Source organism: Telopea speciosissima, chromosome 5, assembly GCF_018873765.1.
Source record: "Telopea speciosissima isolate NSW1024214 ecotype Mountain lineage chromosome 5, Tspe_v1, whole genome shotgun sequence".
Taxonomy (NCBI): domain Eukaryota; kingdom Viridiplantae; phylum Streptophyta; class Magnoliopsida; order Proteales; family Proteaceae; genus Telopea; species Telopea speciosissima.
Window position 1 is genome coordinate 32,092,348 of NC_057920.1, and position 23,719 is coordinate 32,116,066.

Genomic DNA, 23,719 nt, shown 5'->3' on the forward strand with positions numbered 1-23,719 from the left:
CGCGACCCTGGTGCGAATGGGAAGAGCCATCCACTTAAGTGGCTGGGTCTCTTCCTCCCTCTTAGATAGATTCCCAGTGGGAGTCTAAAAGTGGCAAGGGCCTTAGGGTTTTGGTTTTATATAGAAAGCCTGTAACCCTAAGACTTGCAGATCTGTGAAACCAAAAATTCTCCATCTCTCCAATGTTTGTGTTCTCTTTGGGATTCCATCTCTTCCTAGGGATTTGTGGTGTGGAGTTCTCTGTGGAGAAGCCTGTCATGATCGTGAAGCTTCGTTCGAGTGCTTGTAACCATAATCTTGGCTATTGATTCTTCTTCCGCTGCATCTCCGTACACATTCAGGTATGATCCAAACCCTAGTTAATTTGGATCTTGGTGTATGTGACCTAACAATGGCATCAGAGCTATTGGCTTATGGTTCGCCTATTTTTTATCTTTTTTTTCTTTCTTCCCCACACCTCGCTGCCCTTGGCACACGTCCGCCGCAGCAGGCCATGGCCAGCGGCTACCGCGGGTGTGTCCAGGGGCACGTACGACCTAGCCGCACACAACAACAATAGTAGCAGGCCGTGGCCTACACTGTCACGGCTATGTACAAATGGGCATACATATGGCAACAACCGCTGGCTGGGCCAAGCAGTTGTTACTGAGTAAAAAAAAAAAAAAAAAGAAAACAGAGAAGAAAGAAAAAGAAAAGCGAAAACCAAAAAATATTAGGTCACCATGATTAATATAATCATGAAAAGTAATCATGGTGATTGATGATTGGAAAGTAATCATGAAAAGGGGTATTTTAATGTTTTTTAGAAACAACAATCTTTTTATTTTTATGTTTTTAAGCTTTGCCCGTGATGTGCCTGTGCGCAGCCTGCTGCTGCTGTTGCTGTGTGCCACAAGGCAGCTTGCATGGCGGCCAATCCCACGACCTGCGGCTGCCGCAGCTATGTGCCACAAGGCAGCTTGCATGGCGGCCAGCCCCACGATAAAAAAAAATGGCCAGATTCATTTTTTTTAAGGATTTGTTTTTTAGGGTTTGGGGGGGAAGGAGATGGGTGAAATGGGAATCCCTTCACCCATCCCCTTACCTTTTTTCCCTAATGGGCTTATATTTATATGTATGGGCTGGTTTTTTTTTTAGAGTCTTAATTGTTGCTTTTATATTTATTTTTGATATTATGTGTTTGCAAATTTAAATTAGCAATTATAAACCCCCCATTGTGGTCCAGACCGGTTTGACGCTACCATTGGGGTAATATAGTCAAACACCCCATCCAATGCACAACATGTATTTTTATTATTTTTTATTTTTCCAAGGGATGGATTTGGTGCTTGCATAGTGATATGTTTTTTGAGATATATGTGTGTTTTTATTATTTTTTATTTTTCTAAGGGATGGATTTGGTGCTTGCATAGTGATATGTTTTTTGAGATGTATGTGCTTTAGAGTTAGTACTTGGAAGTGATGCAAAGTGCAGTGCTCACCGATAGTTTGTAGTAGGAATCTTCAATGTAAAGAGCTGGTTGTAATTTTTAATATTTTTGGAGAAGCCATGTAATGGGAGCTACTGCATTGTGTATCACAACCGCGTACTGATTCAGCATATCACTTCAACTACCAATTTGGGTCTCTTATGTGAGTCCCTTGTGCACCCGATGTATGGCGCATTAAATTGTGGTTAGGAGATGCTTTTTCCTCTTATATTTGTTCGAAATCAATTAAAGTTATACGTCCCCAGATCCACACAATGTCAGATTTGATTATCAGCTTAGCAAAGTTTTTGGTCTCACCGTGTGGGAAAATGAACCATTAATTTTAATTAGGGTTTCTTGAACAAATTTGGTTTATGGATGTATATTAAATGTCCTCCCTTGTACATTGTAGTGATGGCCTCTAAAAGTGTAGTTGCTGACCTTAACTAAGATAACAAGGTGGATGACACCAACGATGACATGTGGCACTGAAAGGCCAAGTTCTTACTTAATGAGCAAGATTATCTTGAACTCTTGACCACTGAAAGGACCCCACCCAAAATGGGTACTACCGTCCATCACCGTCAAGGAAAAGAGGCTTACGACAATTGGTTTAAGAGAGATTGTAGTACACACTTTTTTATGTTAAGCATAATGCAAGATGAAATCATCGGCCAGTATGAGAAGTGCAAGACTACCAAGTCCATGTGGGACCAGGTAAAGCTCGATTGTGGTAGTACATCCACTACTAGGCTTAGGTCCATGACCTTGAAGTTTGAGAGGTACCGTAAGGATCCTAAGCACACTATGGTTGAACACCTCAAGGTCGTGAAAGACATGATCCAAAAATTAGATGATGCTGGGGAACACCTTACCGATGAGTAGCAAGTACAAGCCATCATCAGAACGTTGCCTGATTCCTTGGGGTAAATGAAGATAGTTCTAACACATAATGACACTGTTAAGACATTTAATGACATTGTCACTCATGTGGAACTAGAGGCAGAGCACCTAGAGGCGACCCAATCACATGCCCTTGTCACCCAAGTGGGGTAGCATAAGAATGGGTCTAAGCTTAAGAGACAAAAGACCACTAGCTAGGAATCAGGACCAAGCTCAGAACACTGCACCAACTGGGTATAAGACCACCAAGTGCCGACATGGCAAGCGAGGTAGAAAGAAAGATATCACCAAGGTCAAGTGCTATAACTGCCAGAAGATGGGGCACTTCGCTCGTGACTACACTGAAGCAAAGCAGGTACCATTTCTACCCTTCTCTCCTTGTACTTTTGTATGTACACATATTTTTGTTGCCCAAACCCAATCTGACTGGATTCTGGATACAGGTGCAACAAGACACATAGCGTAAAATTGAGGAGGGTTCGTAGATTATAGAAAGATTCTAGATGGCACCCAAAGTATCTACATGGGGAATGGCACGAGTGAAGCAGTTCGAGGAGTTAGTACCTACCAGCTCACCTTGCACACTGGACTCATCTTGCTACTTTATGATGCACTATATGCACCAGAAATCCAGCATAATCTACTTTCTATTACTGTATTATTGACTTTAGGATATTCCTTTATTTTTTATGGTGACTCATTTGAGATACGATTAGATGGTAGTGTTTTTGAATTTTGTAGACTTGAGAATGGTTTTGTTAAATTAGATTTATTAATTCCTGTTGTTTCCTCATCATCTTTTGTAATTGATTCTAATACTAGTATTGATTCAAATACATGGCATGCTAGACTAGGACACATGGGTCGAGATAGGATGGGATGACTAGCTAGAGAAGGCCTTATTGGCTCACTCGCTAAAGTCAACCTACCGATATGTGAGGCCTGTTTAGCGGGTAAGGCCCACTGAAAGCCTTTTGGAAAGGCTAAACGATCAACCCAGACCCTAGAGCTTATCCATTCGGACATCTGCGGACCAATGAACGTGAAGGCACGTTATGGTGCTTCCTACTTTCTCACCTTTATTGATGATTATTTGCGATATGATTATGTGTATCTAATCGCGCACCGCTACGAAGCGCTAGATTGCTTCAAATGCTTTATAGCAGAGGTTGAGAATCAATAAGGCAAGAATTTAAAAGGTCTGAACACTGACTAAGGGCACGAGTATTTATCAGATCAATTTCAAGGGATGTGTGAGGAAAAAGGAATCACCAGACAGCTCACTATTCCCCACACCCCGCAGTAAAATGGTGTAGTGGAGTAAAGGAATAAGATGCTTTTAGATATGGTTAGATCGATGATGGCACAGGCCAACCTCCCAATATCTTTCTAGGGGGATGCTATGTTGACCGCTGCCTATGTCCTTAACCGTGTACCATCAGTCAGTTTCTTCCACTTCCTATGAATTGTGAAAAGGTGCAAAGCCCACTTTGGGGCATATGCGACCATGGGGTTGTATAGGATATGTTCATAGTACTTCCCATAAGCTTGGGAAACTTGGCCCTAAAGCTAAAAAGAGTATCTTTATAAGGTATTTCGATACCTCGAAAGGCTATGTAGTATATGGTGAACATCAAGACGAAGGAATGACAGAGAGTCTGTCCCGCGATGTGGATTTTCTTGAGACCGATTTCCCTAGCATCAGTGACGCAAGTAAAAACCTTAATCTCTTTGAGATAGAGACTAATGACAACATTTCACTTACTCTTGGCGAGGGTGAGGAATTAAACACTCATCAAGAGATCACCAGAGAGGGTGAGAGTGATCATTAGCCAAGTGGGAATGCGCTATATAATGAAAGCGCACAACCCGCAGGTCAAGAACCCTCTGTGCATAAAATCGCACGTGGACACATTTTTCGCCATCGTTTTAAGATTGAAGGGGACACTGCCCTCATCTATGTCCCGAGAGACAAGGATGAGCCAGCCTCAGTGAGTAGGGTGCTCTCTTCTCCAGCTAAGAAAATGTGGCAAGCTGCTATGGAAGACGAGTTGAGTTCTATGAGTAAGGACCAAGTCTAGGAGTTAGTTGATCTTCCACCTGGGCGCAAGGCCATCGGGAACAAGTGGGTCCTCAAGGTCAAGTGAAAGGCAGATGGATCAATTGACAAGTACAAGGCACATCTTGTGGCGAAAGGATATACCCAAAAGGAGGGTATAGACTAGATGAGACATTCTCCCCTATGGTGAGAATGGCCTCCATACGCCTCATTCTAGCCATTGTCGCAAAGTTGGATTTGGAACTCTACCAAATGGACATTAAAACTGCTTTTCTTAATGGAGAACTGGATGAGGAGATCTTTATGGCTCAGCCTGTGGGCTTTAAGAAGAAGGGACATGAGCACAAAGTATGCTGTCTGAAACGTTCCATCTATGGCCTTAATCAATCGTCCAGGCAGTGGTACATTAGATTTTACCATGCCATTACCACTGCGGGTTTTGACATGATTGAAAAGGACCACTGCGTGTATATTAAATAGTCCAAGGCAGGGTTTCTTATCCTATCCTTATATGTTGACAACATCTTGTTGGCTGGGAATGACATTGAAATGATTGTTGCCACTAAAGAGTGGTTGTCCTCTACTTTTGAGATGAAGGACATGGGTGAGGCCAACTTTGTGTTGGGTGTAAAGGTTGTGAGGGACCGCGCTAGGAGACTTCTTAGTTTGTCTCAAGAGACTTACATAAAGAAAGTCCTGGAGCGATTCCTTATGAACAACTCAAAATCCATTGACACCCCAATGGATAAGGCATGCATTTTGAGCCTAAACCAATGCCCTAAGAGTGATGAAAAGAGAAACCAAATGTCTAAAATACCCTATGCAGCGGTAGTAGGCAGTCTGATGTATGCGTTGATGTGCATGCGTCTAGATATTTGCTTTATCTTTGGCATAATGAGCTATTACCAGAGTAACCCAGGTCTAGCTCATTGACAGGAAATAAAGAGAATACTTCGATACCTACGTGGTACTACAGACCTCTCACTCACCTTTAGTGGTTCAGACTTGAGACTGAGAGGCTATAGTGATGCTGATTAAGCTAGTGATAGAGACGAGCGCAAGTCCACTTTGGGGTACGCGTTTATCCTGGGAGGAGGGGCAGTAACTTGGAGTAGCAAGAAACATACCTGCATCGCCCTATCCACGATGGAGTCGAAGTACGTCGCATGTTCGGCAGCTGTACAGGAGGCTGTTTGGCTCAGGGGGTTCTTGCAAAGACTTAGTATTTCTACTCATTCAGACGATGCTATGCTTATACACTGTGACAGCACGGCATCGCTTGCATTTGCGAAGGACCCCAAATTCCTTGGTAGAGCCAAGCACATTGACATACGGTACCACTACAATCGAGCATGGTAGCACGAGGGGAAGTCGTTCTGCAGCATATCGCCACTGGCAATATGTTGGCTGATCCATTGACTAAGCCTATTGCCAGAGATGTTTTCCTGGTTCACGTTAGGAACTTGGGACTCAGATGGATTTGATATGTATTTTCTTTGGGAACACTTTATTTGTGATGGACATTTATCTGTATTTCTCTTACATTTATTAATGAGCATATATTTGTTCGAGTAATCTTATGCGCATACATTCATTGTTTGTAAAGATGTCACCAGGCATTGAATCGACCCACTCACATGGGTGATTTGCCTCGGTGCTTGAGCGTAGCTAGCGAGATGAGCCTGTTAAAAGCCGGATGTCAGGTTCTAGGCGAAAACCATGAGGGCGACTGTGCTAGAAACTCAGGTTAGGCGCTTAGAGTAGCGACTAGACTAAGACCCGTATGGTGTTTATTTACTACGAGTGACATGCCCACCCTAGTGGGAGTTACACCATAGCATGCATATCATACTGCATGTGCTTATGACGACCGATAGTGAGAGTAATCGAATGGATCCCTGCTTCGTCACTGTGTGAGCCACGTGGATTATATTAATCCCAAAGTAGCCTTATTACCTGAGACGATGTCATGAAAAAGACACCCAATGATGCTACTTTGACGTTCTCCTTAGGATCATGGATGATGCAGTCCAGTAGGAAGCTATTGAAAAAGCTGTTGGGGATATTTGAATTAACATGAGGGGCTCAGGGAAAACCATCAGACGTTACACCTTTGTTATGTGACTCATTGCCCGGGCGACGTGTTGTATTTGTGATCGATACAATCATGAGTACATTACATACCAAGGATTAATACTGCTCATCATGAGGGGTTGAGAGTGTTAGATCGGGTGTAAGTTGATCGTTTGGGATATTTTGAGATTGTTTGTGAGTGATGTACTATGTTGGTTAGATGGAAGCTTGATATAGTACTCCTACCATATTTTATCTAGATAGGTCGCACGCCCCATTTCCTGTATGAAGAGTTACACAATTGAGAGAGACTTGGATGCATAGTTAAACTATTGCGCCCCATGTGGGCGAGTGGGAGATGTAAATAGAACACGGGCCAGGCCCGATCCAAGCCGCCCACAAGGGGCAGATCGGACCCCACCCGACCCTAGTGCGCATGGGAAGAACCAGCCACTTAAGTGGCTGGGTCTCTTCCTTCCTCTTAGATAGATTCCCAGTGGGAGTCTAAAAGGGGCAGGGGTCCTAAGGTTTTGGCTTTATATAGAAAGGTTGTAACCCTAAGACCTGCAGATCTATGAAACCAAAAATTCTCCCTCTCTCCAGTGTTTGTGTTCTCTTTAGGATTCCATCTCTTCCTAGGGATTTGTGCTGTGGAGTTCACTGTGGAGAAGCTTGTCGTGATCATGGAGCTTCGTTTAAGTGCTCATAACCATAAGCTTGGCTACTGATTCTTCTTCCACTGCGACTTCGTTCACATTCAGGCATGATCCCAACCCTAGTTAATTTGGACCTTGGTGTATGTGACCTAACACTTTCTATTCAAAGAAAAAGTCCTTGAAAATTTTGCAGAAAACTTACTTTCCTTCCCTCCTTTTCCCTCTTTCTCTGTTTGTGGTGGTTTATGTGTTTCTTATACTTTGATTTTCTCCAATTTTTTTTGTGCTTTTGAGTTTATAGATTTGCCCAAAAATTCAAGCGGTCTCATTAACAACATCAGCCATCTACATGCTTAAACGGGAGCATTGGGAGTAGCAGTAGCTGTAGCAGCAGTAGCATTTCCAGCAGTAGCAATGACAGTACCACAACGGATGTATTTCCAAGTCTATTCACATCATCGCCAGGTGCAGGAACCTTGCAGCCCCAAACTTCACATTCTCAATATGCGCCATGGCACGATCGGAGCGCTCAACAGTGCTAGCAACGGTGTCAGCGGTAGAGCCTACTTCTCTCTGTTTTGGGTACTGAAACAAAATTAAAGCGTCATCCATGGCCATGCATGATCGGAGATCAGAGTAGCTCACATTGATTCAAGGGGTTGCGAGGTTTGAGCAGTTCGCAATCCACATAGACAACAGAAAACAGGAGATTTGGATCCCAAACCCCCCCCCCCCATTAGCCTATTTTGCAATATCACCATCCCTTCCCTCACTTGCCTTCTCGATGAAATTGCAAAGTCGACATCATTCAGGTGAAGGTTTAGGGTTTGTAGGATGTGAGTACAGTGGGATTTCTTTATCTGAATCTTCTTGTGCTTCATCTTCATTGGAAGGATTTGAAGACTTTGTTAGAGTTAATGAGAAGAAGACAAGGACAATAAATAATCTTCTGCAGCTGCAAACTTCAAGGTTTGAGCTGTATTGAAGACGATGATGAGAATGGTGCTTGTATTTGGGGATTTAAACATAAGGGTATTATAGGAAGTTCACCCTATGATAAGGGTAATTTCGCCATTATAAATGAGTTAATAGTGCCTTACCTGCATAAACCTAATGGAGTGGACTAAGTTGAAATAAAGTCATAAAGGGTAAGGGTAATTTCCCCATTATAAATGAGTTAACAGAGACTTAATTGCATAGACCTAATGGAGTGGACTAAGTTGAAATAAAGTCATAAAGAAAGGGGTGTCTATGATATTTTGACAATGTTTGGGGAGTCCATGATATTGATATACTTACAGGGGGTATCTGTGATATTTTCCCTAATAATAAGGGAAAGAAAATGCCACTCGGTCGTGCACGTATGCTGCCCTTGCACCTTAAGTCCCTAATACAAGGGCACATGAATTGACAGCCTCACCCCTTGAAATCCCGAAAATGACTAAAAATACAATGATCATTTCCCGTGCTCTCTATCAAAGTGTATGGGCGGCGTGTTTGAAGCGATCGGGTGGTGTACTTTTTTGAATAGCCATTTCTCTCCGTTGGGAGAACGCACGAGTTCTCTACCAAGCAAAAGGGTATTCCCGTAACTTTGAGAGGAAGAAAGGCCAATATATAAGGCTTGCAACTTGCCAAGTGATAATCAGGCGTGGACCAAGCGTTTCCTAAATAATGCGACAGAAGGTGGCGAACGCAGGCCTTGATCCTACACGAGTGCACTTAGTGGGAGCTGTATCATCTAATCCTTTTTGGTTGACGTGTTGTTCAACGTGATCTTGTCGCTTACATCATCATTGCAACAGGAATGAAATATCAAGACCTTGCCCAGCACGTACTCTACTTTTGGCTGTTTAACCATAGCAATTAGAGAATGGATCAATTACGTACTACCACAGGGAAAGAAGGAAGACGGGGACTCGGGGAGAGTGGAATCTTGTGGATGTACGGAAAATGTTGTGCTTTTGTGCTCTCATGGTGAACAAGTGACTGGTGACCCCACGGTGGTGCTGACACCCCTGATTTCCGTTAGAAGTGCCTCATCATGGAAGCACCATAATTATGGAGATATCTGTTTGGTTGTGCTAGTTACGGTGCCAATTCCATTTTTGTCACCGACTCAGATTCCCCATTCGGATTGGATAGGATCCAACTAGGGAAAATTTAGGTATTTTCACTTGTGAATTAGATGATTTATTTTTTTTTTGTTGGTGGCTAAAGATGATTTTATTCATTTAAACGTGTGAAACATATATATGACATCAGAGCTTGAATCCATGGATTGGAGTTCGGCCACACTATCCTACATGTCGTAGATTAGATAGGGCCTTTTCAGGCCAAAAAGTCAGCCCCACTGTTACACACTAGGGATATACTCGAAGGAACAATGTTGAAGGTAGGCCATACCGAGTAGAAGATCAATAACGAATTCTACCTCTCTATCACGAAATACTCATGGTAAATCCTCTGCTTCTGGCATCTTAAGCTAGTGGAAGGTTTGTTGGACTCTAGCAGTTGTTCACTAGCTGTTTGGGAGCCAACAGTAACTTGCAATCATCGCTACAAAAAAAATTTAAAGTAAGTTGGGAACATAATCACTTAATGATTCTTTTCGGATCTGTTCTGGCATTATATTTCTGGTATATAATCACTCCAGAACTATTCTAAATGCATTTTTACTTCTGATTCTGTTTCGGAACCAATTTTTGTTCGTAATTTCTGCTATTGGACTATTTATAACCAGTTTATGCACTATTTTTGTTTCTGTTTATTTCAGAAACACTTTTAAATACATTTTCCCATAAATATCTCTATCTATACCTATTTCTAAATTGGTTTATGATTACCATGAGCTTGAAAAGTTGTTCATGACCGAAGATGGCTAGAAAATTCAGGATCCGACTCCTCTACTTCCTCCTGCCCAGTACTGTCGTGCACCTCCCTACACAAATGCAGTGGAAAGTACCGCCTTACCCCCGCTCGGGGAAGGTGCTCGGGCAAGGATAAGGTGGTACATTCCGCCTTGCTTGTGTGTGGGGCGCACATGGCAGTAGGGATAAGCGGAAGTAGAGGAGTCGAATTGGAAAATTCATGGCATTTTATGCTTGCGTACCATATTTGGAACATCCTACCATTAAGATTGAAAATAAACTGGATGTGTTTATCTCATACAATAAGAACTTCCTCACATATTTAGCTACATGGTTTATTTTACGGGAAACCGTGAAAGGGTTTGTAGAATTCACCAAAGTGGTACATAATATTCTTTTTTGGTTTCATTTCAGTAACAAAGTTTGTGACATTTGCCCAAAAGTGATGTCATCTAAGTTAAGAAAATATATTATTGAAAAAGATAGTATGTTAGTGGGGCGGAAGCGATGGGATTCTCATGTAATCAATAAATTTTATGAGCATGCAAGGATCTCAATAAACACATTAATGTACTAACTTCAAGGGGAGAGCAAGGTCCCCTAGAACACTCAAATGGTGTGTTCCTCCAAATGACTGCAACACTTGAAAAATTTCTCACAAGCTTGCTTCACCTCCAATGGCCAATAGTGCTTGAGGAAGAAGAAGACTCTCTTTTTCTCTCTCTAAGCTCTCTCACAATTTTGTGCAAATTGTTCTAATGATTTTTCCTCTATCATCATCATCAATCAATCATGTTTTGGCCTTAGGTCTCTTTATATATATAGAGACCTAATTGAGGAGGTGGCAAACCTACGGTCCAGATCTAACCAAGTTGTGTGATCGTAAAAGGTAACCCATAAGATTATCTTAAATTGTACATAAGGACAAAACTTATCCAAAATCGTAGTAAAGGATGATCCTACTAGGGCGTAACCTAAAAAATCTCTTGCGGTAGCTAATTTTATTATATTTTCTCCCCACACTACCAACACCTATAATGGGCCATTGCAACCATGGAATAAATGTCACCGCTACAATTCCAATCCATTTTAATTTATTACGAGAGTATAGAGGACTTTGATTGGCCATAAAACTCTTTGAAAACTCTTTTCCAAAATATATTTAATTTAATATTAATAAAATAAAATACTCTTTGCAAACACTTTACAAAATACCAAGGCCTTGGATTTGGCACAATCAAATCCATTCACTCTCTTTTTGGTGTTCTTCCTTTATGGGCAGTGGAAACTTTATTGAGCATCACATCCATAACTATTTACATTGTGCACACCGAGTGGCCGATATATAATCAGTCCTTTCGGTAGACATCAACCATTGACACATCATAAATGTATAAAACATAAATAAAATGACAAGTATCTCTCAAGTACAGAGAAAATAGCTATCAGAGATTTTCGTTACAGCTACAACTTGACGGTGAATAATTCGGGAATCCCCGTGGATCATGTTCAACACGAAATGTGTCTATATTTACATTTTGGTCCAATCACTATTGTACGAATATAAAATATAACAATCATGGAACAGATTGCCCAAATCTATCCGTAGTTGTGAATAAAACGGTTTAAATGGGCAGATGCAATATACAATTATGACGAGCACATAATTAAATAAAATTAAATTAATTAATTTAATCAAATTAAATTGGGTTTGATGGACACATAAACGTTACATCCAACAATCTCCCACTTGTACATTAAACCCAATGTCTAACAGGTTTTATCCCCATGTTCTCAACATGTCTATTAAATACTACTGGAGTAAGTCCCTTGGTTAAGGGGTCGGACAAATTATCTGTAGAATCAACTTTGGCAATCAATACGTTCCCTCTTTGTATTATCTCTCGAATGAGATGATACTTACGCTCCACGTGCTTGTTCTTCTGATTTGCTCTTGGTTCCTTAGCTTGAGCAATGGCTCCTTTGTTATCACATAACAAAATCATGGGGTCTTTAACGAGGTCAGGTACTACCTCCATGTCGGCGAGAAATTTTCTAAGCCATACCCCTTCCTTAGCTTCTTCACAAGCTGCTAAGTAGTCAGCCTCAGTTGTGGAATCCGTCGTTGACTTCTGCTTTGCACTCTTCCATATGACAGCCCTTTCTCCTAGCATAAATATCATGCTAGATGTTGATTTTCGGTCATCTTTATCTGAATGGAAATCTGAGTCTGTGTACCCCACTATTGATAAGTTATCTGCACCATAAATAAGGAAATAATCCTTTGTTCTTCTCAAGTACTTCATAATGCAATTAACAACTGTCCAATGTTCCTGTGCAGGGTTTGATTGGAATCAACTAACCAAACCAACTGCATGACAAATATCTAGTTTGGTACATAGCATTGCATGCATGAGGCTTCCAACGGCCGAAGCATATGGAGCCCCTTTTATAGTTTCTATGTCCTCAGGGGTCTGTGGACATTGTGACTTAGAAAGTGCTATGCCATGTCTAAAGGGAATGTTTCATCTTTTAGAATCTTTCATTCTAAACCTCTCCAGAACTTTGTCTATGTAATTAGCTTGGACAGACCTAAAATTTTGTGTTTCCTATCTCTGACTATCTTAATGCCTAGTATATACGTGGCATCACCCAGGTCTTTCATCGAGAAGTTGGTGGAAAGCCATTTCTTAACAGAAGTGAGCATTCCAACATCATTCCCAATACAAGGAAACAAACCGAACTCCCACTAAATTTCTTGTAGACACATGCCTCATCAACGTTCTGATCAAAACCAAACTCTTTGATCATTTGATCAAACCTGATGTTCCAGCTTCTAGATGCTTGTTTAAGTCCATAGATTGACTTTAACAATTTGCACACTTTGTTCTCTTCCCCATGGGAGATGAACAACTCTGGCTGAGACATGTAAATATTCTCATCAAGACATCCATTCAGGAAGGCTATCTGGACATCCATCTGTCAGATCTCATAATCAAAGTGTGCCGCTATGGCAAGTAAAATTCGAATGGATTTTAACATTGCGACTGACGAGAAAGTCTCCTCATAGTCTATGCCTTCTCTTTGGGTATAGCCCTTGGCTACCAGCCTTACCTTATATCTCTCCACGCTTCCATCGGCGCCTTTCTTCTTCTTGTAGATCCATTTGCATCCTATAGGCTTAATGCCTTCAGGTGGATCCACTAGAGTCCAAATGCCATTGGAGTACATGGAGTCCATTTTGGCTTTTATAGCAGCTAACCATCTAGTTGCATCCACATCTCCTATAGCCTCTTGGTAGGTGCAGGGATCCGTATCCGAAGTAACGACGACCATGTAGAACTCTTCTACTTTGTTTGATTCCTCGCTAAACAAAACCAAACGGTCAGGAGCCTTGATTGTTCTCCCACTGCGCCTAGGCTCTATAGGATTCATCACAGGTGGAGAAGTTTCAACAGGTGGTGATCTGAGTATTCATGTTATCTAACTCTTGAATTACAACCGGCTCAGTTATGGGTGCAATTTGGTCATCCTCAAGAAACATGGTTTGTTTACTTATCAACACCTTTTTCTCTGTTGGGTTATAGAAATGGTAACCGACAATGCCTTTGGGGTAGCCTAGGAAATGGCATTTATCAGTCTTGGGTTCAAGCTTGTTTGCATGCTGTCGTTTCACATGTGAAACACAACCCCATACCTTAAAGTGTCGTAGGCTAGGCTTGCGCCCTGTCCACAACTCATATGGTGTCTTGGGCACAAACTTGCTTGGAACCCTGTTTAGAATGTATATAGCCATTTCCAATGCATATCATCAAAATGACAAGTGCAGCTGAGAATAGGTGAGCATGGATCAAACCATGTCTAACAAAGTTCCATTTCTACGCTCTGACACACCATTTTGTTGTGGTGTGCCTGGTGCCGTCAGTTGTGATAAGATCCCCTTATCTCGTAAGTGGTCCTAGAATTCGTCGGATAAGTATTCACCTCCTCAATCGGATCTGAGGTATTTAATACGTCTATCTAATTGGTTCTTATTGAGGAAAGGACCTCACACACTCCTTCATATCATGGTTTTGATGATAACAAATAAACCTTTGTGTTCTAACTCTTGTTCTAGATGCATAAGAAGCCCTTACAAGAGCATGACAGCAAGTAAGGGGGAGCACCTATGTTCAAGAGTGCATATATACAAGCACTTCAATAATTCATGGAAGAAATTCAAGCTAAACTATGAAGTACCCAAGACACAAAGACTTGAAGTATTTTTGAAGTGTTGAAATTATAATAAAATTGTAAAAGATGTATTAAGGTCTAAATCAATGTATCGCACACACACACGTATGCATACATGAAGAAAGACCTTAGGAGGTTAAAAATAACCCAATTCCATATGCCCATGCCAATTGGAAGTCACCCTGTATCAATCCTTTAAAGGACTTGCAGTATTCTAGCAAAACAGCTAATTCGATATACCCGATCTGAAAATGGCATAGCGAATCCCATTAATCCCACAGATATAAGTCATAGAGAGCAAACAGAATGCTCTGGATTTGAATCCGGCATACCAGATCAAAAATGGGATTCCAGACATTGATCCAGCATACCAAATCCAATTATAACTGTTGGGATTTGATCGTTGAGTCAAAGGCTATAATTTAAGTAATTTGGTGATCTGGCATACCGGATTGGAAAACGGTATACCGGGTTAGCTTTGTCTTTTGAATCCAATTTAAGATAGATTCTTAATTAATTTGAGCTACCTAGCCTATAAATAGGCACTTGTTTAAGCTCTAATTAATAATAATCACCATCATTAAGAGACTTCAATACAAGCTCTAAGTGCCATAGCCTTAAGTGAGCTTTCATTGATTTCAAGCATCAAATCATCATAAAACTCATACACTCAAGCTCCTCTACCTCATCTAGCTTCAAGCTCTAAGGGTGGAAGGTAGCATACACTCCTACTAAGGTTGAGGTAATCCTTTACTTAGTAGTTTTTACTATATGTGTTAATTGAGTCCTCTTGCTTGGAATTAAGATTGGTTGAGTCCTCTTGCTCGGAATCAAGAATTATATGAGTTCTCTTGCTCTTTCTCAAGATTGTTTTTAGTAGAATTCTCTCTAAGGTGAGAGGAGTGGATGTAGGCAAGTTTTGGTCGAATCATATAAAATCTGTGTTATTTGTGCAATTACTTTAAGTTTTGTTAATAACTCAATATTTTTGCGAAAGATTTTATTTTATACCAACATCACGTATTCACCCCATAGGTGATTTTATATTTGGTATTAGAGCGGGAGCTCAAGACCTTGATTATTATCTTAATCTTATTAAGAGTAAAAAATCTATGAGATCCTCTGTCAATCGAAAGATTGAAGGATATAACATTATCAGATCACCTTTATTTGAAGAAGAATGATTTTTCTATTGGAAGAATCGCTTCAAAAACTTTGTGTGTGCTAATAATATTGATGTATGAGAGGTCATTGAAAATGGACCCAATGTCATACACAAACCCAAAGAAGAATGGACTATCGCTGAAAAAATGAAGGTCCAACTCAACTATGTAGCCATTAGCTATATACAATGTGCTTTGGGAGAAAAAGAATATAATAGAACTTGTATGTGTGATTCCGCTAAAGAAATATTTGACAAACTTATTGTTACTTATGAAGGAACTACTGAAGTCAAACAGTCTAAGATTGATATGTTAGTGAATGAATATGAATTGTTCAAAATGAAAAATGATGAAGATATTTATGCTATGTTTACTAGATTCACTAACATTGTCAATAAAGTTGAAAGGCTTGGTAAAGTCTATACAAATAGAGAAAATGTGAGAAAGATCTTGAGATCCCTTTCTAAAGAATGGAGACCCAAATCAACGGCCATCAAGGAATCAAAGGATATAGAGAAATTAAGTCTTGATGATTTATTGGGATCTCTTCAAACTCATGAAATAGAACTTAAGCAAGATCCAAAGAAGATGAACCAAAAGAGTCTAAGAAGAAGGTCGTGGCTTTCAAATCATGCTATGAAATAAGTGACGATGAAAAAGAACTTTCCGATGATGAGATTGCATATCTTTCAAACAACTTTTCAAGGTTTCTAAATAACAAGGGAAAAACCTCATTCAACAAGAGAAGATTCTCTAAAGACCAAAAAGGTAAGAGTATTTTCAAAGAAAATGTTGACTCCTTTTCAAAAGATATTGTTTCTTTTGAGTGTAGGAAACCAGGACACTTCAAAGGAGACTATCTAAAATTGAAGAAATATAAAAAGGTATATAAAGCTGAACACACATTTGATTCAAGCGATGAAGAGGAAGAAGATGAGGAATCTCAAGAAATAGAGCAAACCAATTTAGCTCTCATGGCTCTTAAAGATGAGGAAGACCAAGCTGTGGTAACTCCCACACCCCCATCTCCTAATGATAATTCTGAATTAGAAAAAGCCTTTGAAGAACTTTATCAAAATAGCATAGAATTGGCCACTACTAAGAGGCATCTCTTAAAAGAGATTGATTCTCTCAACGACCAAATCATGACCTTATCCTCTTAAGTAGATAACTTAAAGGAAAAAAAAGAAAATTTGTCTAAAGCCCTAGAATCATTTACAAATGGCAAAAAGAATCTTGAAATCCTATTTGGAACTTCATCAAAAGTATCTTTCCACAAGGAAGGATTAGGGTATGGTTTCGATAACAATTCAAAACAATCCTAAAAGCTAAATTCAAGTAAGATAGCAAGCAAGGGCGTAAAGAAAAACAAATATTACAACTATTGTAGAAAGAAATGACACTCTCTTGAAGAATGTTATTCTAAGAAGAAAAGTCATCAAGTAAAGAAACCCAATCCCAAAAGTAAGATTCAAAGATCAGAAACTTCCCAGAATGTTGTATGCAATAACTGCAACAAAAAGGGGCATTCAATTTGGATTGCCATGATACTCGATGAAAAAATTAGAACATGGGATCAAGGAACACAAATCAAGCGTACTACAAACCTAGAAGACCTTATTATGGTAATATCGGAGAGATCCTCTAAAGGTGCAAAGACCTAGGAACCCTCCCAAAATGCAATGACCACATAAGGTAACCCAAAATTAAAGATCTTGGAACCCCCAATCATACAACAATGGTTATGGCAACCAAAAGATAAATGAAAACCAAATGGTTTCGAGACCAAGAGAAATGTATGATTCTAACCTTGATGAGCAACATGAAATGGGGAACAAAATTTTATTAAGCATTATTGTTTTATAGGTGCATAAGAGCGACATGGAATGGTACATTGATAGTGGTTGCTTAAAGCACATGACATCCAACCCAAAGCTATTCTTCGAGCTCAAGAAGTAAATAGGAGGATGGGTATCCTTTGGGGACAACAGAAAAGGAAGAATCATTGAAAATGGCTTAATCAAATTTGGAGGTACAGTTATCTCTAATGTTAGCTTGATTGATAACCTAAAGTACAATCTACTTAGTGTAAGTCAATTATGCAACATTGAATATTTTGTTAATTTTGATGCCTCTAAATGTGTGGTTAGAGATCATGATAATCATGTGATTCTTGAAGGATGTAGGAAAAACAATGTTTATACCTGCTTATTTAACTTAAATTCTCATGATGCATGCCTTATATCTAAAGTTGATGATACTATCTTATGACATAGAAAATTAGGACATATAAACTCTAAGTTAATTAAATCCCTCTCTACAAAGAATTTGGTGAGAAATCTTCCTAACTTAAGCTTTGACAAACATCATGTGTGTGGTGCATGTCAAAGGAGTAAATTAACAAAAGTTTCTCAGAAGGCCATAAATTTAGTTGCTACCTCTAGACCTTTGGAACTATTCCACCTTGACTTATTTGGACCTATCCAAACCACAAGTCTAGGAGGAAAGAAATACACCTTTGTTATAGTAGATGACTACTCTACATTCACTTAGACCCTCTTTCTCAAGCATAAAAATGATGCATTGAGGAATTTGTATCTCTGTGTAAGAGAATACAAAATCAAAAGGGTTACTTGATCACCTTTATCAAAAGTGACCATAGTGCTAAATTTGAGAATTTAAATAAATTTGGAGACTTCTATAGGTAACAAGGTACAACTCATAACTTTTTGGCTCTCAGAACACCACAATCAAATGGTGCGGTTGAAAGAAACAATAGATTAATCCAAGAAACCGCAAGGACAATGCTCAATGAGTACTCTTTGCCAAAGTATCTTTGGACTGAAGCCGTTCATATGGCATATTATGTGTTGAATCGAGTTTTAATAAGACCTATTCTTTTGAAAACTTCCTATGAACTCTTTCATAATAAACTTCCCAAAGTTGACTACTTTAAAGTTTTTTATTGTGCTTGTTTTATTTTAAATACAAAAGACAACTTAGGAAAATTTGAAGAAAAGGCCGATGATAGTATATTTCTAGGCTACTCCACAAATAGTCGAGCTTATAGAATATTCAATAAGAGAACTCTAGTTGTGGAAGAGTCTATAAATGTTAAATTTGATGAATCAATGGCTAATGAAAAATATAAAAACTTAGAAGAAGAAGATGAAGACAAAGTACTTGAAATAAGAGACAGAATTGAAAATATTTCTGTAGAAGAACCTAATGAACATCAACTCCCAAAGGGAATACGAACTGTCAAAGATCACCCTCTTGACCTTGATATTGGAAACCTAGAGAAAGGCATACAAACTAGAAGTAAAATTTAAAATGTTTGTTCAATGTAGCCTTTATCTCTACCATTGAACCTAAAAATATAAAAGAAGCCTTATTGGATAGTAATTGGATAATTGCTATGCAAGAAGAGCTTAATCAATTTGAAGAAATTAAGTTTGGGAATTAGTGCCAAAACCCATGAACACTAAGATAATTGAAACAAAATGGGTATTTAGAAACAAGCTTGATGAAGATGAAAACATAACAAGAAACAAGGCTAGGTTGGTTGCTCAAGGCTACAACCAACAAGAAGGTATTGACTTTGATGAAACTTATGCTCCTGTAGCTAGACTTGAATCCATTCGTATGTTACTTGCTTTTGCATGTCATAATTAAAACTTTAAGTTGCATCAAATGGATGTTAAAAGTGTATTTTTGAATGATTTTATAAATGAAGAATGTTATTCAACCCCCTGGATTTGAGGATACAAAGTATCCAAACCATGTCTATAAACTTAAGAAATCATTGTATGGTTTAAAATAGGCTCCAAGAGCTTGGTATGATCGATTGAGTAAGTTTCTTCTTGACAATGGTTATTCAATGGAGAAGATGGACGTAACTTTATTCGTTAAGCATAAAGAAATTATCTCATTATTGTTCAAATCTATGTAGATGACATAATTTTTGGATCTACTAATGATGCACTTTATCTTGAATTTAGTCAAACAATGAGAAATGAATTTGAAATGAGTCTTATGGGTGAATTGAATTTCTTTTCAGGACTTCAAATAAAACAAATCCCTGATGGTATCTTCATAAGTCAAACTAAGTATCTTAAAGAACTTTTGAAAAAGTTTGACATTAATGGACAAAAATCCTCTAGTACTCCTATGAGTACATCTATGAAAATGTCCATGGATGAAGATGGTATACCTACTGACCCTACTAAATATAGAGGAATGATTGGTAGTCTGCTTTACTTATCGGCCAGTAGACCTGACATAATGTTCAGTGTCTGTGCTTATGCTAGGTTTCAAGCCAAACCTATGCAATCCCATTTAAGTGCCGTCAAAAGAATTTTTAAATATTTGAAAGGAACTCCAAGCATTGGCCTCTGGTACCCTTTAAACCATGATTTTGACCTAGTTAGCTTCTCTGATGCCGACTTTGTCGGGTGTCATGTTGATCAAAAAAGTACAAGTGGGACTTGTCATTTCCTTGGATTGTGTTTGGTTTTGTAGTTTAGCAAGAAACAAAATTCGATGGCCTTGTCAACCACTGAGGCCGAATACATCGCAGCCGGTCGGTGTTGTGCACAAGTGTTATGGATGAGGCAAATCCTCCAAGACTTTGGAATAAAGTTTGACACCTCCTCAATCTGCTATGATAACACGAGTGCTATATATCTTAGTGAAAAACTCGATTTTACACTCAAGAGAAAAACATATTGATATCCGCCATCACTTTTTACATGATATAGCTCAAAGTGGTGAAATCAGACTTGACTTCATAGAGACCGAGAAGCAACTTGCAGATATTTTTACAAAACCCCTGAGTGAGGAGAGATTTTGTATGCTAAGAAGAGAGCTAGGGATATGTAACCCCTTTGAATGATAAATTGTATATCTGTTATTTATTAAAAACTATGAAAATTACTGAAAAACTTGATTCGGCATATCCACCTCAAGGCTTCACACCTCAAAGCTTTCGACCATCCTTTCGAGCACCCTATCCCGGAGAGTCTAGCTCTATTCCCTCTATTCCACCTTTTCCTGGGATGTCTTCTCCAGATCCACCTAATCCCGAAGCCCCATAATTTTATTGTTCACACTTTTTGATAATGTCAAAGAGGGAGAAAAAGTGAAAAATGGATGTAGTAATAATCTTGACAGAAAGTTTTTTTATACTCCTTTATTTGCAATCTCTATATGCAATTTCAATTATGATATGCATTTAAGATTTACTTTTATGCAAGATTACATTATTTTTCCTACTTTGATAAATTATTTGTCATCATCAAAAAGGGGGAGATTGTTGAGGAAAAGACCTCACACACTCCTTCATATCATGGTTTTGATGATAACAAATAAACCTTTGTGTACTAACTCTTGTTCTAGATGCATAAGAAGCCCTTTACAAGAGCATCGCTACAAGTGAGGGGGAGCACCTAAGTTCAAGAGTCCATATGCACAAACACTTCAATAATTCATGGAAGAAATTCAAGCTAAGCTATGAAGTACCCAAGACACGAAGACTTGAAATACTTTTGAAGTGTTGAAATTGTAATAAAATTGTAAAAGATGTATTAGGGTCTAAATCAATGTATCGCACACACACACACGCATGCATACATGAAGAAAGACCTTAGGAGGTTAAAAATAACCCAATTTCATGTGCCCATGCCAATTGGAAGTCACCCCATATCAATCTTTTAAAGGACTTGCGGTATTCTAGCAAAACTACTGATTCGGTATACCGGATCTGAAAATGGCATACCAAATCCATTAATCCCACAGATATAACTCACAGAGAGCAAACGAAATGCTCCAGAGTTGAATCCGGCATACCGGATAAAAAATGTCACTATAGACATTGATCCAGTATACCGAATCCAATTATAACCGTTGGAATTTGACTGTTGAGTCAAAGGCTATAATTTAAGTAATTTGGTGATCTGGCATACCGGATTGGGAAACGGTATACCGGATTAGCTCTGTCTTTTGAATCCGATCTTAAGGAAGATTCCTAATTAATTTGAGCTACCTAGCCTATAAATAGGCACTTGTTTGAGCTCTAATTAATACTAAACACCATCATTAAGAGACTTCAATACAAGCTCTAAGTGCCATAGCCTCAAGTGAGCATTCATTGATTTCAAGCATCAAATCATCACAAAGCTCACACACTCAAGCTCTTCTACCTCATCTAGCTTCAAGCTCCAAGGGTGGAAGGTAGCATATACTCCTACTAAGGTTGAAGTAACCCTTTACTTAGTAGTTTTTATTATATGTATTAATTGAGTCCTCTTGGTCGGAATCAAGATTGCTTGCGTCCTCTTGCTCGGAATCAGGAATAGTGTTGAGTCCTCTTCCTCAGAATCAAGATTTGTACGAGTTCTCTTGCTCTTTTTCAAGATTGTTTTTAGTGGAATTCTCTCTAAAGTGAGAGGAGTGGATGTAGGCAAGTTTTGGCCGAACCACTATAAAATTTGTGTGTTATTTATGCAATTACTTTAAGTTTTATTAATAACTCAATATTTCCGCGAAAGATTTTGTTTTATGCTAGCATCACGTATTCACCTCCCTCTAGGTGGTTTTATAGTTCTCAACCTAGGCTTGGAGCTCTTTGAACCTTTCAAAGGTTTTCAATTTGTGATGCATTAGATAAACATAGTCATAACGTGAATAGTCACTGGTTTAAGTGACAAAGTACTAATATCCCTACCTAGCAGTGATATTTAGTGGTCCATAAACGTCTGAGTGGATTAAATCTAACGTTTCGTTGGCTCTTCCTCCTTTCTTAGGAAAGGGTAACTTGGCTATTTTACCTTGTAGACATGATTCACAAGTTGGAAATAGCAGAACCTTTAGACTTTCAAGAGGTCCATCCTTAACTAACCTGTTAACATGTCAATCCCTATGTGGCCTAGTCTAAGATGCCATAAATATGTTTGATTATCTGGAGAGTACTTTCTTTTCATTACATTAACATTCATGCTGGAATCACCGGATTCATTCAAGACAGAATTGAGAAAGTGAAGGCCATTCAATTTAAAACCAGAGGCAATAAATTTGCCCTGAAGAGTAATGATCATATCATTATCAAATGAAACCTTATAACCATCATCAATAAGTATTGAAACCGAAATCAAATTCCTACCAAATCTAGGTACATAATAACAATTATTAAGTTTCAAATAACCAGCATTGCTAAAATAAATGAAAAATGTTCCTAAAGCTACTACTTCAGCTTCATCTCCAGTTCCAACTTTGAGGGTGATCTCATTCCTTCTTGTCCTTCTGGTCTCCTGAAACCTCTGTAACTTATTGCAAATGTGTGCAGTGGACCCAGAATCCACACACCACATGTTAGTTGGTCCAACCAACATAAGAGATTCAGAAACAACAAAAGATTCAAAAATACCTGTCTCTGGCTTGTCCTTCTTCCAGGAAGCTAGGTACTCTTGGCAGTTTCTTTTCTAGTGTCCAATCTTGCCACAATGGAAACACTTTTCTTTGTCAGCTTTGGCCTTTTTCTTCCGCACTCCTCTCTCTTTCACACCGGTTGACTTGCCTTTCTTATTTTTCTTAGTCCTCTTCTTTTTCTTGTTCTTTGAACCCTGAGAACTCTTCTCAGTAACAAGAGGAACAACCTTAATTTTCTTAAGCGGACTTTCTGCTTCTATAAACATGTTAGTAAGCTCAGAGACATTGTTAACCACTACTTTATTTATGTGGAAGTTCATGATAAAGGAGCTATAGGCGTCAGGAAGTGAGACAAAGATAATCTCTATCTTAAAGTCCAACTCAAATAGAGTACCCTTATTCTCTAATCCAGAGAAGAGCTTGGTAAGCTTCATCATATGATCTTGGATTGTAGTACTATCATGCATCTTTGCAGAGAACAGCGCTGAGGAGATTTATTGGCGTGCAAGACGATCTTGCTTGCCAAAAGTCTGCTTTAAGTGTTCCATCACATCCTTGGCCGATTCCAGGTCATCACATGAGCTCTGGAGGTTCTTATCAATGGAGCTAAGAATATAGGCGCTGGCCAAAGTGTCCTTCTCTTTGAAGGTCTCCAAAGCCACATAGTCATTACCTTCAGTGGTGTGGGGTAAGGGAGGTCCATCAGTAGAAATGACATGGTGGATCTTCTCTGTCTTCAGAGCGAGTATAAGCTTTGGCTTCTACTCGGGGTAATTAGTCCCAGTCAGTCTATTGTCATAAAGTAGGGAATAGAGGGCGACATTGTTGGTCATATTGATGGCAGCTAGGGTCTATAAATAACGTACAA

General features: G+C 39.1%; 1 protein-coding gene across 1 annotated transcript; it reads right to left on the reverse strand.

Moving 5' to 3' along the window:
- Positions 1–22,904: 22,904 nt before the first annotated feature.
- Positions 22,905–23,318, reverse strand: LOC122662941. Its single transcript, XM_043858645.1, has one exon. The coding sequence runs from the start codon at positions 23,316–23,318 to the stop codon at positions 22,905–22,907; it is 414 nt and encodes a 137-aa protein (XP_043714580.1).
- Positions 23,319–23,719: the final 401 nt, after the last annotated feature.